We start from the raw sequence: 18,317 nt of genomic DNA, 5'->3' as shown, positions 1-18,317 counted from the left end.
GGGGACCTCCACAGCCAAGATATCCCTCCTGATTTTTATCTGCCACACTTAGGTGTGGGACCAACCCATTTTGCATCGTGTCCCTTCTGTCAGTCTTGGTGTGGCTTCTTGTGTATATCCCTTAATTATAGGATTTCTGTTCAGCTAGTTTCAGGTGGTTCTCAATGATGGTTGTTCTGTGGTTTAGTTGTAGTTTATTTTGATGTGTTCGTGGGAGGAGGCAAGCACAGCATTTACCTATTCTGCTATCTTGACTAGAAGTCCCCTGGAGAAGTGTTTAAGTTGTAGTTAACAAAATGTAAGAAGACCTTTCTTGAAAAATGTTTGCTCTATAGTTAGAATTTATAACATTGTTCAAATTCTCTCTTGAATGTATAATTTTCAGATTTATGTTGCATAGGTAAGTTTAACTTTCTCTTTCTGAGAGAATGGAAGATAGCATATAAATTCAAATGCTTAAAGATGTTTTCTGAGTATCAGTACTACTTCGGATCTGTGCCAGTTGTCAGTCTTGTTGCTTTCTACTAAATATTTCTTCAGTACCTAAGTATTAATGCTCCCATTGTATGACTGGAAGCTTTTTTCTGTGTGTTTTGTAGCATGAAGGAAGTTGTTATTCTGTTAATACAAATATTTTCACTCTATCTTACTTAATTTAGTATTTAATTTCACTGTTAGGTTTATTATTGAGATAATGACTCATATTCTTACTCCTTCCTAAATATATTTGACTTTAATCTGAAGTATTTAAATTCATTTTCACCCATAGGACCAAATAGGACATTGCATGAGTTGTAGTTTTTCTGATTTTAATTCTTTTCATTAAGTGAAACATTGAGACTAACACAAAAAAAATGTAAGGTTTCAAGTGGTGAGACATTATTTTCAGAGAAGTTAAAATTCTATATTGTTTTTAATTTTGAAGAGTTAATATCTTTGCAGGAACACATACTTTCTCAAGCAAGAAGTATGTAAGTAGTGTTAATAGCACATATGTAAACTGCAAAGAAAGCTGAACACAACATACACAAATTACTGTATATAACTTAGAGTAGGCCAGTCTCCAAGATACCCCCAGTGATCCTCACCTCTAATATTCATACCTGGTGTATTCCCCTCATGTATTTCATCAGGGTTGGTCTGTATGACCAGTGGAACATGGAGGGAATAATAGTGTATAAACAAGGCCAACTCTTAAAAGAAATTGCTCCTTCTACCTTGTTCGCTCTTGGATTGTTCACTCTCGAGGAAGCTAGCCACCTTGTTGTGAAGACATTCAAGGCCCTATGGAGAGTTTGCATGAGAAGCCGCTTCCTTTCACCTCCAGCCATCAGCTTGCCAACCATTGAGTGAGCCATCTTGGAGGTGGGTCCTCAGCCTCAGTGAAGCCTTCAGATGCCTGCAGTATCTTAAGAGACCCTGAGCCAGAATTGTCCAATAAAGCCACTCCCAAATTCCATAACTACAAGAAGTTGTGAGATAATAAATGTTTATTGTCTTAAGCACTAAATAGTTGGGTTATTTGTTGTGAAACAGTAGATAACTAATGTACAACCTCCTAACATGTTTATTGGTGTAATGAATAGAAAAGAATTTGGACAATGTAAACAATGTTTAGTATCCTTTATATCCTTTAGATTTTTTAAAAGTTTATCACAAATTTAACAATTTGAAAGTAGTTAAAGAACTTCAGTTTAGCTGTAGAACTAATAGATTCAGAAAAATAAAATTATAGTTTCTCCTAAAACAATATGACTAGGTTAGGTATTCATTAATCCAGCGATCCTCAGCCGGTGTGCTACAAGAGTCACACTGGTGTGCCGCAAGGACTTGGCAAACATGCAGTACCTGACTGTTTAGTTCGGGGCACTGACCTTTCCAACTTTATTTCCTATTATAGTTAGTCAAACTCTAACTCCCCTTTCTTTTTATCCATGTCTTAATTCATATTGTTTTTTAAAAATTTTACTTATTTATTTTTAGAGAGGGGGAAAGGAGAGAGAAAGGGAGGGAGAGTAACATCCATGTGTGAGAGATACATTGATTGGTTGCCTCTTGCACACCCCCAGCTGGGGACCTGGCTTGCAACCCAGGCATGTGCCCTGACTGGGAATCAAACCCGTGACCTTTTGGTTCACAGGCCAGCCCCCAATCTACTGTATATCCCTTAATTATACAGTAGAGCCATATTGTTTCTTTCTACTGAAAAGCACTCCTCTCCCATCTTAATTCCCTTCCTTAGGACCCTCCTCAAATACCACCTCTTTTATAAAGCATTCTCTGATCATCCCACTGGAAGTAACCTGTCCTGCTTCCAATTCTCAGAACATGGTAACTGCTACTTGTCACATTTTAACTTTACAGTGGTAATTACTCAACATGTATTTTATTTTTCCTGGTTAGTCTATTAAAGGGCAGGTGTACTCATGACTAAGTAGCATCAGGTAACTGCTAAGTTCTGGAATGGCCAAGTTAATAAATTATTATGTGAATAAATAGGCTCCCTGGAATAGAATAGCGCTCCTATCCATGGGTTGGTCTGGGGGGTAATGGGGATTTGAGGATGTGATACATAGCCATAGTAAGACATGGGGGAAGGGGGTTCTCTCTGCCCAATGCTCCTGCAGATACCATTAGTCCAATTGTACCAAGTCCATTCAGGACACATGTACTAATGTCTAACATGTTCCAGGTTCAGTACTTGGCTTGATAAATATAAAAGAGATCACATACCTTCACCTTAGACATCTTTCAGATAGATAGCAAGATGTTCTAGGGCTGTGGCCCTTGGTATTGGGTATGAAGGTCCCAACTTACACCCCCAAAGTGAGTCATTGCTCAGTGTGCTGAAATCTGTCCCAGACACACCTTATTAGATCTACCTTGGTTTTGCTTTGCTTGGCTAACTTATGCACTAGGTGGCTTGAGTAATCCATTCCCATAGTTCAGCTTATTGTTTAAAAATTTCATTCTAGTTACATTTTAAACTTGCTTTGTGTTTAATTTTTAACTCTGTTAAAGCCAGCTTTGCTGTGGAGCTCAGAAGAATTGGCAGTGGTACTTTTACATTTCACTGCGTTTAGACGTTAGGGTGGACCTTTCTAGTCACCTTTCCCATTTCATTATTTTCCATTGTTGGGAAATACTGTGTCACTTTATTTAAGTCAACAATACAGATATATGCTTAGGGAGGAAATAGACATAAAATAACAGTCAGGTGTCACCATGAAATTGTACATACAAGAAAAGTAAGTCCACTCATTGTGAAATCTGTTTCAGTGCCTCCAGAACCGTCGTTTCTCAACCTGCCCTCTTTATTCTTGTACACCTTTATATTCCAGCCATACTGAACTCTTCTAATACTTAAATTCTCAGAATTCTTTTCATGTCACTTCACCATTGACAAGAATTAATTTCTGCCTCTGCTTTAGGACTCAGCTTAGGCCTCTTACCCCTTAAGAAATCTACCACTCCCTTCCACCTCCATCCTTCTCCTTCTAAGATGAATTACTTGCCCTTTATGTCCATTTCTGTCACACCCTGTGCCTATTTCTGTCAGAGAACTTAGCACAATGCATTATAGCTGGTAGTTTACTTGTGTGTTTCTTCTAGTAAGCTGATGTCTCCCCAATAAATGGGCCTATATTGGATTCCTCTTTTATATCTAGAAGTAAGCCCAGTGTCTGTTATATTATTAGATGCTAAGTAAATGCTTATTAATTAGACAATTCAATGCCCAGCTTTCTAAACTAATTTCAAGGATGGGAGCCATCAAGGAGTACTATTAACTTCTCTACTATTGGGCTAATGTTGTAAAAACATGAACTGGTAAGGAATTAATAACACTATTACATAGTTACATATTTGCAATTGTAAGTATAACATTATTAAATAATACAGTAAAACATTAATTAGTAGGCAGTTCATATCCTGTGTAAAAACAATACAGAATTCAGTTTCTGAGCAACTTCTGCCCTGTAAGCAATCATCTACTGATTAGCACTTAACTACCATAAAAACAGATGAACCAGGCTAGTGTGTACCCAGACAAAAGGTATATAAGGGAGGAGTGGAGGATAAAGAAGGCAGTGAGTTAGCAAAATGCCACACAGTTGGTTGCAAACTAGCACAAAGGTGAATGCTGTTCATGAGCTTGACTTGGAAGGGCTGAAAGAGGAGCAAAGAGCAAAAGGCAAACAGCAATGAAAGCAAGGATTCACGGGGGACAGGCTCAAGAAGGTGAGCACCTAGATGGGGCACAGGCCCTATGGTATTGTGGTCTCTCAGGCTCTGGGTGACAAGGAAGGTGGAAATCTAGAATGTGAAGCTCCAGGGAGGCTGAGTAGGGAGGAAGAGTGTTTGCTGTAGAGACAAAGATATGCTGAAAAAGGCCTTAGAAGGAGATGTGCATAGTGACAAATACTGGCTGGCACCAAAGTCTTAATGAGAGGAATTGAAGATGGGGCTTTGTTGGGGGTGAATAGGAGACAGCAAAAAATATTGAGAAGAATAATTCAGAAAGTAATGGATTTAAATATACTGCTGTATACTCTGCAGTTTAGTAAATCTGTATACATTATTTTGAGTAGCGTATAAAACTTTTTATATAATTGACTCACTTGGAGAAACAATCTTTCCTTGGAAGTTTTGGAATATTAATCTTCCAATGGGTAGGTAATCTCCCTTTGGAAAGAAGTTAGCTATTACATTCTTGTTAAATGGGTGAGATTCAGTACCTGAGCTGTTGGATCATTGTTCATTCCTTCAGAGTATTTATTCAACACCTACTTAGTGCTAGCTCTGTTTCAGCACCAGGAATACATCAGTGAACAAAACAGACAAAAATTCCTGCCCATGTAAAGCTCACGTTGGGAAAGGGGTGGAGGATGGGGAGCAGAGAGTTTGAAAAAACTAGTGAATTGTATAGTGCATTAGAAAGTGAGAAGTGCTGTAGAGAAATATATCAGGGAAGGAAGGTAGAAGATGTGTATGGGACTAGATAGGTTGCAGTTTTCAAATAGAGTGAACAAGGAAGGTCTCACTGAGAATCAAATGACATTTGAGCAAAGACTAACAAAGTGAGTGAGCAAGCTGTGCAGGCTGGGGTCATGTAAACAGAATGCCGTTCCATAAACTAAATTGTAGGCCTAATACCATGCTTAAAGTAGCTAATCTTAGAGAAAAATGAGACTAGAAGTGGTGTCAGAAGGTGGAGGTTGAGAGCAAAAGGAGCATTTTATGTGTTCATCCTCTGCTTCCTTTAAAATCTGTTTAGTTTTACACTGAACAACTGGAATGACTCTGTGGTTTTCACTCCATGAAAATGGGTACCTAGGATGCATTTTTTCCTTTGAAATCTTTTTTTTTTTTGGAAGCAAAACAAACGTTTGCTTCATGGAAATAGAAGCTGGAAAGGTTTCCAGAAACCACAATAATAGACAAAATTATGAATGAGCCCTGAAGAAGCTGCTGTGGCATCACTCACAGAGATGTAGGTTGATTGATGACTGGAGAGAACACTTCTTGAGGGAGAAAAGGGACCAAGTGTTGAATATGGTTTGAGCTCTGAAGAAGGCAAGAGTCCTATCCACTATGAGATGAGAGTTAGCATAAATACAGTAGCAAATTACATGCTAATGCTCAGAGAATCTTAAAGCTGGTTTTTGTTTTCAGTTATTTAGATTGATCTGCATGACCAGCCTATTTGTTGTAAGAGGAGAATCAGCCAAGGGAGTAATTTGAGATGTGAGCATGAGTCTGGCCAGGCAGCCGTCCTGGTTTCAGTGGTTGATTTCCTGGGATGAAGTTACCTTTGTGTAAGATTCTACAAATTTTCCTTTCCCAACCAATAGTTCTCATTCTTAACTTCAAAACAGAATCTCAGCCTCGAATAATATTCAAAGTGATAATTCTAACTCTGCCTTTGTAGTACCTCCGAACAATTCTATTTAAATGGTTTTGAATTCCAAATGCAATTAATTTTCATTTGCTTTTATTTTTGTGATGTCACCTATGGGAGAGTGATGCATTTTGATTAAAAGAAACCCTAGGAGGTCAACAAAGTTACGAATGGTTGAAAATCCTCAATCAGTACTCCAAATACACTGAGTATTTTGTTAGAGATAAAGAGACTGGGAAGTGAGGACTTTGGAATTAGATCTTGTGTAATCAGTAACTATGGCTTGCACAAGGTGAAGTCCAGAGATGAAAGCTGTATCAGAAGACCAAAAAAAACTGTTTTGGCACATCAGAATTACAACTGAACTACAAAACAACCATCATTTAGAAGCACCTGAAATCTAACTGGATAGAAGTCCAACAACTAGGAATTTAAAGAAGAAGCCATATTGAGACTGGTAGGAGGGGTGAGATGCAGAATGGGATGATGGTTCTACACCCACATGTGATGGATTAAAATAGGGAGGGATATCTCTGCTACAGAGGATGACCCCCTCCCTCCAAGTAGTGAGGGGTCCCAGCCCCACACCAGGCCCTTCAGCCCAGGGTTCCAGTGCTGGGCAGAGAAGTTACCATAACTTCTGTCTATAAAAACCAGCGGGGATTGTGGCTGAGTGAGATGGAGGACTTTGGAGTCCCAGGCAGTTCCTCTTAAAGGGGCCCTGCTTGGACTTACGCCCTCTGAGCTTCAGCACTGGGCAGCAGCTTGAAAGGCACCAGGGACATATGGGGAGGAACTGAATTATCTCGATCATGGAGAGACCTAGGGGAATAGCTTTCTGCCAGACAAAAGTGCTGGCAGAGGTCATTATTCCTTTTGAGACTCCCCTTCCCCAAAAGAGCTGGCAGCTGCATACCAGATCTGACTTTCCATCAACCTGGCTCACACTGTTTACACTGACAATTCCCTGGGACCACGTCCCCCCCAACTTGTAGGCCCACCCAAGCTGTTTCCATGCAAATGACCTGTCTTGGCTCATGCTTCAGATTTTCCTAAAGTCTCTCAAGCAGGCAGCATCTGGCCTCAGTGTGCCCTATGCCTCTCGCTAGAGGTCCCAAGCCTGGCACTAGCAGCAGCTGGCCTTGGTCTCACTGGGGGCACATCCAAGTTCAGCACAAGCAGCAGCCATCTGCACATTGCTTTGCAGCTCATGCTGGGTGGCCCGGGCAGAACATAGGCAGTGGCTGACCTTGACCTGTACCTCCTGGGAGGACTCAGAGCCAGCACACCCAGTAGACAACTTCAGACCACACTGAAGTACCACCCAACCACCTTCACAAGCAGTACACTCCCAGGGTGGACTCAGCGGGCACCAGAGCCCTGCCAAAGTAAGTCTTCTTCTGTGGGGTGGACCCCTGGACAGCCGATCTTCCACAATGGTTGGTGGTCGCAGCCAGTCCTTGTAGCTGATCAGTCTGGGGGTGTAAATCCTTCCCATTGACGTGCCAACAGCAGTCAAGGCTCAGCTGCAACAGAAGGGTGTACATTGTCCATGCATGGAGAATGGGGAGGCTGTGCCACTAGACCCTACAGAACATCTGCTACGTAAGGCTACTCTAACAAGCCCAGGTGATGTAGCAGCTCTACCTAATACATAGAAACAAACACAGGGAGGCAGCCAAAACGAGGAGACAAAGAAACATGTCCCAAAGGAAAGAAAAGAACTAAATTTGACTTCCAGTCAAGATGGCAGCATAGGTAAACATGACTCGCTGCCTTATACAACCACATCAAAATTACATCTAATATATAGAATAACCATCACTCGAAACTGTCATAAATCAAGTTGAATTCGGACAGCTGTGGAATTAAAGTACTCACATCCATCCAGACTAGTAGATGAGGCAGAGAAGTGGAATGGGCTGGTCCTATATCCATGTGTAGTGGGTAAAAATTTGGGAGGGATATCTTGGGAGCAAAGAGTCCCAGCCCCACACCAGGGCCCTCAACCCAGGGTTCCAGTGCCAGGAGGATAAGTCCCCATAACTTCTGGCTACAAAAATCGGTAGGGATTGAGTCTGTGGTAGAAACTTCTGGAGTTCCAAGCAGTTCCCCGTAAGGAACCCACACACACAGACTTACTCAACTCACTCCCTTTGAGCTCCAGCACTGGGATAGCAGCTTGAGAGGCACCAGTGGCATACAACAAGAACTGAAGTGTCTGGCATCAAGATGGGAGCTGGGGAACAGCTTTCTCCCAGACAGACAGACAGGCAGGCAGAGGCTATCATCCCTTTTCTGTGCCCTTGCATGACAGAGCCACAGAGCTAGCAGGCAGGGGGCCATATCTGAGACTCCATCAACACGGCTAACAGTGTGTGCCATACCCGTGAGATTCCCTGAGACTCCATCCCGCCCAACTTATGGGCCCAATCCAAACAGTTAACTGTGACTTTTCTAAATGAATGGCTGGTCTTGGCTCATGCCTGACAACTTCCTAAATCCTATCAAACTAGCAACAGCTGGCCTCAGGGAGCTCCCAGCCTCTGTACTTCTTGCTAAGTGGCCCCATGCCCAGCACTAGCATCAGCCAGCCTAGATTCATAGCTTGACTTCTCTTGGGAATCCCAAGTCCAGCACAAGTAGCCATCTCAGATTGCTTTATAGCTCAGGTAAGGTGGCCCTGGGCAGAACACAGTTGAGGACTGACCTTGGCCTGCACCACCTGGGAAACCCCAAAACATGTACACCCAGTGGACAGTTACAGACCACGTCAGAGCACCACCACTCTGCCTCTGCTCAGCTGATCCTCCACAGAGGGTGGAGGTTGTTGGTCAGTGGTCACAGCCAGTCCTTGCAGCTAACTGGCCTGGGTAAATCCCTCCCATTGACCTGACAACAACAATCAAGGCTCAACTGAAAGAGGAGAGGAGGGTGTACTCAGCCTGCACAAAGGGTGCACCTTGAGTGCCCAGCTTGGGTGACAGGGGAGACTGTGCCACGGGACCTTACAGGACACCTACTACAATAGGCCATGCTCTACCAAGATAGGGAGTCATAGCAGCTCTACCTAATACATAGAAACACAGGGAGGCTGCCAAAATGAGAAGACAAAGAGACATGGCCGAAATGAAATAACAGATCAAAACTCCAGAAAAAGACCGAAATGAAATGGAGATCAGCAATCTATCAGATGCAGAGTTCAAAACACTGGTTATAAGGATGCTTAAGGAACTTAGTGAGGACCTCAACAGCATAAAAAAGATCTGGTCAGAAACGAAGGATACACTAATTAAAAAACAATTTACAGGGGATAACAGTAGAGTTGAAGCCGAAATCAAATCAATGATTTGGAATATAGGAAGCAAAAAACAACCAATCAGAACAACAAGAAGAAAAAAGAATCCAAAAAAATGAGGATAGTGTAAGCATCCTCTGGGACAACTTCAAGCATTCCAACATTCACCTCATAGGGGTGCCAGAAGGAGAAGAGAAAGAACAAGAAATTGGAAATCTATTTGAAAAACAAAGAAACCTTCCCTAATCTAATTTGATGAAGGAAATAGACACGCAAGTCCAGGGAGCACAGAGAATCCCAAACAAGATGAATGGAAAGAGGACTACTCCAAGACACATCATCGTTAAAATGCCACAGGTCAAAGATAAAGACATAATCTTAAACACAGCAAGAGAAAAGCAGTTGGTCACCTACAGGCGAGTTCCCGTAAGACTGTCAGCTGATTTCTGAAAAGAAACTTTGCAGGCAGAAGGGACTGGCAAGAAATATTCAAAATCACGAAAAGTAGGTACCTTCAGCCTAGGTTGTTCTACTCAGCATTTAGAATTGAAGGGCAGATAAAGAGCTTCCCAGACAAAAAAACTAAAGGAGTTCATCATCACCAAACCGTTACTATATGAAATGTTAAAGGGACTTATTTAAGAAGAAGAAGATGGCCCTTGCTGGTGTAGCTCAGTGGATTGAGCGCGGGCTGCGAACCAAAGGGTCGCCAGTTCAATTACCAGTGGGGGCCTTGTGAGAGGCAACCACACATTGATGTTTCTCTCCGTCTCTTTCTCCTTCCCTTCACCTCTCTAAAAATAAATAAATAAATAAAATCTTTAAAAAAAAGTATAAATTGGTTGTTATAGAATAGTTATGGGGATGTAAAGAACAACATAGGAATATAGTCAGTAATATTCTAATAATTATGTGTCGTGTCACGTAGATACAAGATCTCTAGGTAACATAAGGTCTAATCACTGGGGTGTATACCTGAAACTAATATAATACTGTATGTCAACTGTAGTTGAAAAATTAAAAATGATCTGAATAACTCTTTTGAGCAAAGTACACAAGGGGAATTAAGGAAGCCTTAAATGTTAGAGGATAGATACAACGTTCTTCATTAATACCAGTAGAAAATACAGCCTATCCAGGAGACATTTTCCCATGTCCCTTACTCTAGGTTTTCATCATCATTTGTATCCAACCTACCAAAATACACAAATTCAAAACAAATAATGCTTAACACTAGTGCTAAGTTTTATGCCTTTGCTAAGGACACATAAAGAAATAGAGGCCGTATATAGCCCTGGCCGGTGTAGCTCAGTTGGTTGGAGTGTTATCCTATAAACAGAAGGTCACAGGGTTTGATTCCTGGTCAGGGCACATACCTAGATTGCAGGTTTTATCCCTGGTCAGGGTGTTTACAGTAGGAAGCCAATCAATGTTTCTCTCACATCGACATTTGTCTTCCTCTGTTTCTCCCTCCCTTTCCCTCTGTAATCATGTCCTTTGGTGTGAGGATTAAATAAGTAAATAGATAAATAAAATAATGATCGAATGTTGACTTTAAAAGAAAGGCGGGGAAATATAGGCAGTAGCTTGCCACAAGGGCGGCAGTTGTGAATCGGAAAAAGAAAGGTTGGCAAACGGAAGACTGTTTTTTGATAAACACCTCACCACTGACCTGCTTTATGATTTTGAGCAAGTCATTGAACCTCTCTGCCCGAAGTTCTTATGGTGATACATGGCCTGAAACCTGTGAAGAAGGTTTAAAAACCATAATGGCCTATTTAAGTGCTTTTAAATTAAGTTGATTATTTCCTTAAAATTTGGTATGTGCAAGCCATTGGCAATATTGTTGGTCACAGGTGGCAGTTCAGCGACCTGATTTTTGAAGGCAGTAAAGAACTCTAACTGAGAAATTGAAGCTCCTTCTTACGTCAAAAAGAAGAAAGAGGGAGACGGGTGAGAGGGGTTTAATATATGATCGAAAGACAAAATTGTCAAAATGGAAAGAAGAAAATTAGACTCAGCCCTGGCTGGTGTGGCTCAGTGGATTGAGTGTTGTCCCGCAAACTGAAAAGTTGCCAGTTCGATTCCTGGCTATGGCACACGCCTGGATTGGGCACAGGCCAAGCTCCCCAGTTTGGGTGTGGGAGAGACAACCAATCAATATTTCTCTCAGACATGGATGTTTCTCTACCTCTCTTTCTCCCTCTCTTCCCCTCTCTCTCAAAATAAATAAATAAATAAATAAATAAAATCTTGTTTTAAAAAAAGCAGAGCATGGGAAGATATATTTTAAATCCCAATTTCCTTTTGCAACCAGATACCATTCAGAAAAGGTGCTAAGAGCCCTGGTCTAGCTTGTTGTGCTGGTTATCAGAGATGGAGAAGAAGGAGCACCTTAGAGAAAGGGGTGGGATTTCTACAATGTTTACAGGTGTAAACAAAAAGGCAAGTGGATCTGACCTTGTGTTCTTTGTCCTGTAAGCCACTGCAGGTGTTTGAGCAGCACTGCTTCTGCAGCAAAAGCCGAGACTCACCACATCTTGGGACGAGAATGGCCGCTTCCCGGGGGGCAGCCTTTTTCATGCTGGTGGCATCCTGTGTTTGCAGCACTGTCTTCCACAGAGACCAGCAGACTTGGTTTGAAGGTGTCTTCCTGTCTTCCATGTGCCCCATCAATGTCAGCGCCAGCACCTTGTATGGAATTATGTTTGATGCAGGCAGCACTGGAACGCGAATTCATGTTTACACCTTTGTGCAGAAAATACCAGGTAAGTGAAACTGGTACTCTCAGCAGAGTTGATTAAGTCCATACTCTTGCATCTCCTCCCAGAAACAAATATGCTGAGGGTGTGTGATGTGAATTACAGTATCTTATAGCTACTGAATGTCTTTCTTCAGAGGGCATTTTGGAATGTAATTGAGTACATATGGTTCAATTCAGTGTGAAATTAAGAGATTGGGCTGCCTGTCGTTTGAAACCCATGTGCCCAAGAAGTATAGCTGTAATTTGTTTTTCCTTTTCTCTAAAGGTGGTTGGTTTTCAGGGTGCAGAATATTGAGGATATTGGGAGTAGTCTTGAGAGAAGGATCACTACCATCCTTGGAGAAGGGGAGGAAGAGACCCTGAAGATTAATTTTTTTTCCTGAATTTCCAGTGTTCTCTCTTCAGGTTATATATAGAGCCTGGGGAAAGGAGTAGGAAGTAGGTCATTTCTCTCACCAGAGAAATGACAGGGGGACGCTGCCCAAGGGTTGCCTGTCATCCTCTGTTCTCCTACTCAATGCGCCCGCAAACCATTCCTCAGAGGCGGGAGTACCTGGAATGGCTCAGGGAATAGCAGGTTAATCCTAGTAGGTCATATGACAGAGCCCACTATCAGAAGCAGCCTAACTTTTGGTAATCAGCCATTTCTCTTCTGTTTTAATCTATGGACAAAATAGGACAGCTTCCAGTTCTGGAAGGGGAAATTTTTGATTCTGTGAAGCCAGGCCTTTCTGCTTTTGTAGATCAACCTAAGCAGGTAAGTGTTTTTACAATTACAATTAGATGTTTAGGTTCTCAGTGCCTTGATAACTTCACCACACCACTGTTTTAAATGTTTCATGCTGTTCACTACTGATGCTGAGGTTAGGTGTGAGATCGGTTTTCTCCCCTTTGCTAATCTCCTGGATAACAGTAACTCTATGCCCTGCTCTGAGTCGGACTTTGGTGGAAGGAGGCTAGAATAGATTGTGGCCACACAGGGATGACACCGTCTCTTGAGATTGCTCCCTTTGCATTTACTGTTCAAGGTTTTGAGTTGAAGCCATCAGCTGCATTGATTAATCTGGATGCAGGAGATGGACACAAAGTTTTCCAGGGTGTGAGACATGAACGTGACCACTGAGGGAATGTAGGCCCAGTGAACTCCATTTCAAGGTGCCTTGCTATAGGACAGAACCGCTCCTATACTCCAGAAATCAGGCAAGAACACATGAGGGGCAAATTTCTGGCAATAGAGGATGAATGGAGAGTTTTATTGTGACTGTGTTTCACACTGGAGCACCGACAACATGCAACACTCAAGTGTCAGAGGCCACATTAAAATAGAATAAGGCAGAATGTCGAACTTTGGTAGCAGATATAAGGTACTGTTCATTTACCAAAGGAAAACCCGATGTTAAAAATGGGTTGAACTTGAAGAACTGAGAGGATGTTTATTTTCTCAGCTCACTCTTTTAAAATGGCAAATGTACTAGAAAACTAGGAGCTCTTGAAAGCAACTGCATTATCAGAAACTGACATTTAGAGAAGAAGATTGTGTTATGGTTGCTATTATTAATTATAATGATCAAGAGACAGCATGTTGTCAGAATAAGTGTTTACTCAGAGAAACTGGATTTAAAATAATGGTTTCGAATTAATCGTAAATTGAGCATTTACTGTGTACCGTGCATGTAGGTGCTGGTGATGCAAAATGAAACTGATTATTCTATCCTTATGGAAATCATAAAACATAGCATAATAACAGCTACAGCTAGCATTTGTGTGTAAACTACACACAGTCTGCCTCATCTAATGTACATGGCAGTTTGTGGTGGTATGAGGCATATCTCCCATCTCACAGCTGAGGAAGCCCAGCCTCAGGAAGCCCCTATGCTAGGCCACAGAGTTAGCAAGCAAGTCTGCTAACTCCTAATCCTGCCTTTCCTTCGCTATGCTCAACTCTCCGGCCTGAAGCTAATTTGTATGAGACACAAAATAACAATCAATTAAAATGACCACACTATAAAAGAATCGTTTTTATTATTAACCAAAATGAAATGGATTCTCCTTCAAAGAAGCCCACTTTTCTAGGTCTCTACAGAGCAGAGAGGTAGCCCTCTGCTCCCTCACTCCTGTTCCTCCCCCAGAGCACGATGAGGGAATACACAGTGCCCCTCTATGGCCTATTCGATGGATGAGCGGCTCGTCTCTTTTTGAAGGGTGCTGAGACTGTTCAAGGACTCTTAGAGGTGGCCAAAGACTCAATCCCCCGAAGTCACTGGAAAAGGACCCCAGTGGTCTTGAAGGCGACAGCGGGACTGCGCTTACTGCCAGAACAGAAAGCCCAGGCTCTGCTCTTTGAGGTAATTTTTGAAATCTTCATCTTGGATAATTCTTTTCCTCTATATAAATATTTTCTTTATGGATTTAAAGCCCTCTGGAGTGTTACGTTACCACTACTATTCCACCATGGCTAAAGCATTGTGGTGACCTTGGGCTCTTTTGTAGAGAATATCTTGCATACGACTGAATGTATCCATTTTAAGTGCACAGTTGAATGAGTGTTGACAAATACAGATGTTTCCTTGTGCCCCTTTGTAGTCAGTTTCCCCTCCCATAAAACCAGGCAACCATTGATCTGCTTTATGTCATTGTAGATTAGTTTTGCTGATTCTAACATTTCACATAAGTGGAATAACATAGTTCATATTCTCTTTTTTGTCTGTCAACTTTTTTTTTCTCAGTATAAAGGATTGAGAAGAATCATGGAATTGTGAAGTATGAAAGATTTTTAAAGATAATCTACTTTCTCAGATCAAAACTAAGTACAAAATAACTACAGATTTTAAAAACTCAATATTTTTAACATTGTACCTTTTTATTATTGCAAAAAACATGTAAATTAATACAATTAGTAAGATTTAATATTGTGAAGAATATATGTAGAATCCCATTATCACAGCAAAAAAGGGTTCTGTATTATAGGTGTGTTAGTTAAGTCTTATAACTCCATTCTCCTTTGACTGTCAGCACAGAGGGCTGAAGTCCAAGGACAAACTGCCTGGAATCTCTCTGTGAGATTCTGAATCTCAGTTCCTCATTCATTCATTTATTCACTAGTTTATTCATCATGAGTGTTTGACTATGTACTGGACGCTGGTGAAGTTACTGGGAACAAAGATCAGGGAATGAAAATGATACTGTCATGGAACTAACATTCTGGTTGCCAAGACAAACTAACTACAGTCAATACAAAGTATGTCAGGTTCTTTAGAAAAATAAAAGCAGGGTAAGGCAGATAGGGAATGCTGGTGGTAGAGTGAGGGAGATGCTATTTTAAATAGAGTGGTCAGGGAAGACCTCATTGATAAGATGCCTTTGATCACAGATCTGAAGGGAAAGGGAATGAAGAAACAAGCTACGTAAAATGTTCGTGGGTAGAATATTCCAGGCTAAAGAAACAGGTGCAAAGGCCTAAAGCAGGAATGTCCTTGGTATTTTGAAGGAACAGCACCCAGGTTAACTTGGCAGGAGGGAAGTGAATTGATGGACGGGAGGTAGTAAGAGATGAGGTCAGAGAGGTGGGAGGGGCTTAGCATGTAGGATATCAAAGGCCAGTGTAAGAACTTTGGCTTTTTCTCTAAGAAGCCGCTGGAGGGTTTTAAGCTAAGGAGAGACATGATCTGATGTCTGTTTTTAAAGCATCACTCTGGCTGCTGTGTTGAGAATAAACTGTGGGCAAAGGCATGGAGTGGAGAGTGCAAGAGCAGAAACTCTGTTTATTCCTGTTTGCTTATTTATTGTTTTAAATGTTTGTTTATGGATCACTTAACTGACTTTTCCTGTTTAAAACAGGAATCCAAGAGGGTCCTGAGGTCACTGCATGAAGTGTTTTGTCCTATCAGAAATGAAAACAGCCAGGACTAGAATTTTTCCTATTCCTGTTTGGAAATCACCCCGCCCCACACGATAATCATATAAAAATAAGACATAACACCCATACCATTGACCTATATTTATGGAGAGCCCAGAGCGTTTGTGTAGGATCTTCATTTTCATGTTCTAAAATAGGATAAAAAAATCTAAGTCTGGGATCTGTCTAAACTCTTTTGAGACCCCAGCCACGTGCCAGGATTTGACAGGGGCTGACCGCAGAGTACCGCAGCCTGGGGACCTGAGCTCCTTTACCAGGAAGGAAAAAGGCTGTAGAATTTGGCAGGAGAGCAGCAGAAACTTTCCTGTAGCCTCAGGAGCCACCCAGGCCCAGCTCTTCCCTACTCTCCAACTTTATCCACCCATCTAGGAAATGCAATGAGAAGGGGTCCTCCTAGGATTATCCAGGTAGAATTAATCAGGTGTTTTTTAAAAATTGCAGGATCCTCATTCGAGCTGGCAGAGTCAAAAGTATGCCCTTTCCTGGGTCCAGTTCACCTATAAATGTAGGTGGTTTGGTTGTGATTTATTTAAAGTCAAAGGAATCCTTGTATTTCGTTTTTACAAGAAACCAACAATACTTGCATAGTTCCTTCTCTAGTTTCTTCAGGGAAAAGGAATGAGTTCTGCTTAGATTTTATTTAGGGAAAATGAAGAGAGTAGTTCCTAAGCCTTTTAGGATACAGCTAAAATATGGAACTCTATTTAACTGCCTTGGGGATTTCAGATTTTTTCTTTTTCTCTAGGTAAAAGAGATTTTCAAGAAGTCACCTTTCCTGGTACCAGATGACAGTGTTAGCATTATGGACGGATCCTATGAAGGTGGAGAGGTGTTGATATATGTTCTAGGGGGAGAGGGCCAGGGTCAATAAAAGATCTGATTAAAGGAAATGGGAGCGGGGTGGGGGTGCTGAAGGAACAGGCGCTGAGGGGAAACAGATAAGCACAGAGGAATGAAATAGCAGGAAATGGAGGGCGGGAGAGAAGGGAAGTGTGTGCTTTATACATGAAATTTAGAGAGAAAAAGAACAAAGAGGGGGCCAGGGGAAAGGGAGGAAATGCTCTGGGATGTAATCCTTGTTTCTCTTTTAGGCATCTTAGCTTGGATTACTGTGAATTTTCTAACAGGTAATACATTCTCAAGTTTATCTTAAGCACTTGACTAGGTTTCACACATGGTCAGAGAGCAAAATTAGCTTTCTTTTTTCCTGTATTGTTCTTTTCTTTTGTGAAAAAGTAGAAGGGAAAGATAGGAAGTTAGTGTTCATAACTGGCCTTCAAGGCCTCAGCTGCAGCAAGAGCCCTTCAAGGTTAACACTCACCTGTGTTCCAGGGGGGCAGAGCAGGGGAGTGTTCATGGAGCTCCTCCAGAGCAGGAGGGAAATTGCAACAGAGGAGTATCGAGCTGTCCAGGAAGCAGAAGATGTTCAAACTGGCTCTCGTTCACAGGTCAGCTGCATGGTCACAGCCAGGAGACTGTAGGGACCCTGGACCTGGGGGGGGCCTCCACCCAAATCACGTTCCTACCCCAGTTTCAGGTGAGTCATTAATGCGAAGGTTTGGTTAGCAGCTCACTTGGCAGGCACAGTGCTAAGAAAATGGTGCTCTATTTTTAAACAACAGCTGTAGCACAAATAGGCTGAGTAGAGTCAGTTAATAATAACTGTGTGAACTTTTCTTTGCCACTGTTCAGAGTCCCTTTGATTTCTCAAGCCATATGACATTAGCAGTTCAATCTGTGTCCTTCGTCTCTGGTTTTTGGGAGGAGGGGCAGGGGTGATGGTGATAACATCCTTAGATAATCGCAGATCCTAAATAGTCTTTTTGCTTTTTCTGATTTGCAGAAAACCCTGGAACAAACTCCTAGGGGCTACCTCACTTCCTTTGAGATGTTTAACAGAACTTACAAGCTGTACACACATAGGTGAGAAGGGGGACAGCAAGGAATAATATTTCATGTAATGTGAGTCTCCTAACTTTTTAAAGCGTTTTCATGTCTATTACTGCACCCGACAAGCCTTACATAGTCTGCCAGTCCCGAAAGCCTATTGTCTGAAACCCAAACCACTTACTAAATGTCAAGGGACTCAAGGATTTCTCAATTCCTGGCCTCCAAATATATGACTTAAAGAGTCAAAAATTTTCTCTATAAAGAGGACACTCAGAAAAATTTCAGCCAAAACTCTGTGCCAACTCCCTTCAGCTTGCCTTTGGATGTTCAAAATCCAGCCTAGGATTTGATCACAGTGAGGCTGGGAGGTAAGATAATGAGAGATTTTCTGGGGATCCTTCACTATCCCTGGCCTTTAAAGTTTTTATTTATTTATTTTTAGAGAGGAAGGGAGGGAGAAAGAGGGAGAGGAACATTGCTGTGTGAGAGAAACATCCATCGGTTGCCTCTCTCATGCACCAAACCAGGGACCTGGCCCACAACCCAGGCC

The 18,317-nt window shown here is 41.8% G+C and overlaps 1 protein-coding gene across 9 annotated transcripts in view; it reads left to right on the top strand.

The window, feature by feature from the left end:
* ENTPD5 (ectonucleoside triphosphate diphosphohydrolase 5 (inactive)) overlaps positions 1 to 18,317 on the top strand; it is a 35,995-nt gene that overhangs the window by 8,414 nt on the left and 9,264 nt on the right. For 4 of the 9 annotated variants that reach the window (XM_024567780.4, XM_045201779.3, XM_045201775.3 and 1 more), the window contains 7 exons: positions 11,680 to 11,965; positions 12,639 to 12,718; positions 14,163 to 14,306; positions 16,623 to 16,698; positions 16,969 to 17,004; positions 17,326 to 17,414; positions 17,721 to 17,800. In XM_024567780.4, the coding sequence (XP_024423548.1) occupies positions 11,680 to 11,965; positions 12,639 to 12,718; positions 14,163 to 14,306; positions 16,623 to 16,698; positions 16,969 to 17,004; positions 17,326 to 17,414; positions 17,721 to 17,800 (791 nt within the window). Of the gene's footprint in view, positions 1 to 1,133; positions 1,366 to 4,075; positions 4,240 to 7,106; positions 7,288 to 11,679; positions 11,966 to 12,638; positions 12,719 to 14,162; positions 14,307 to 16,622; positions 16,699 to 16,968; positions 17,005 to 17,325; positions 17,415 to 17,720; positions 17,801 to 18,317 lie in introns of those variants that run through there. The other 5 variants (XM_045201777.3, XM_045201778.3, XM_053928737.2 and 2 more) reach the window with 3 other exon arrangements.

The sequence above is a fragment of the Desmodus rotundus genome, chromosome 7, assembly GCF_022682495.2.
Source record: "Desmodus rotundus isolate HL8 chromosome 7, HLdesRot8A.1, whole genome shotgun sequence".
In the NCBI taxonomy this organism is placed as follows: Eukaryota; Metazoa; Chordata; class Mammalia; order Chiroptera; family Phyllostomidae; genus Desmodus; species Desmodus rotundus.
The sequence above is the reverse complement of the archived record's forward strand: the minus strand, read 5'-3'. Positions and strand labels throughout refer to the sequence as shown.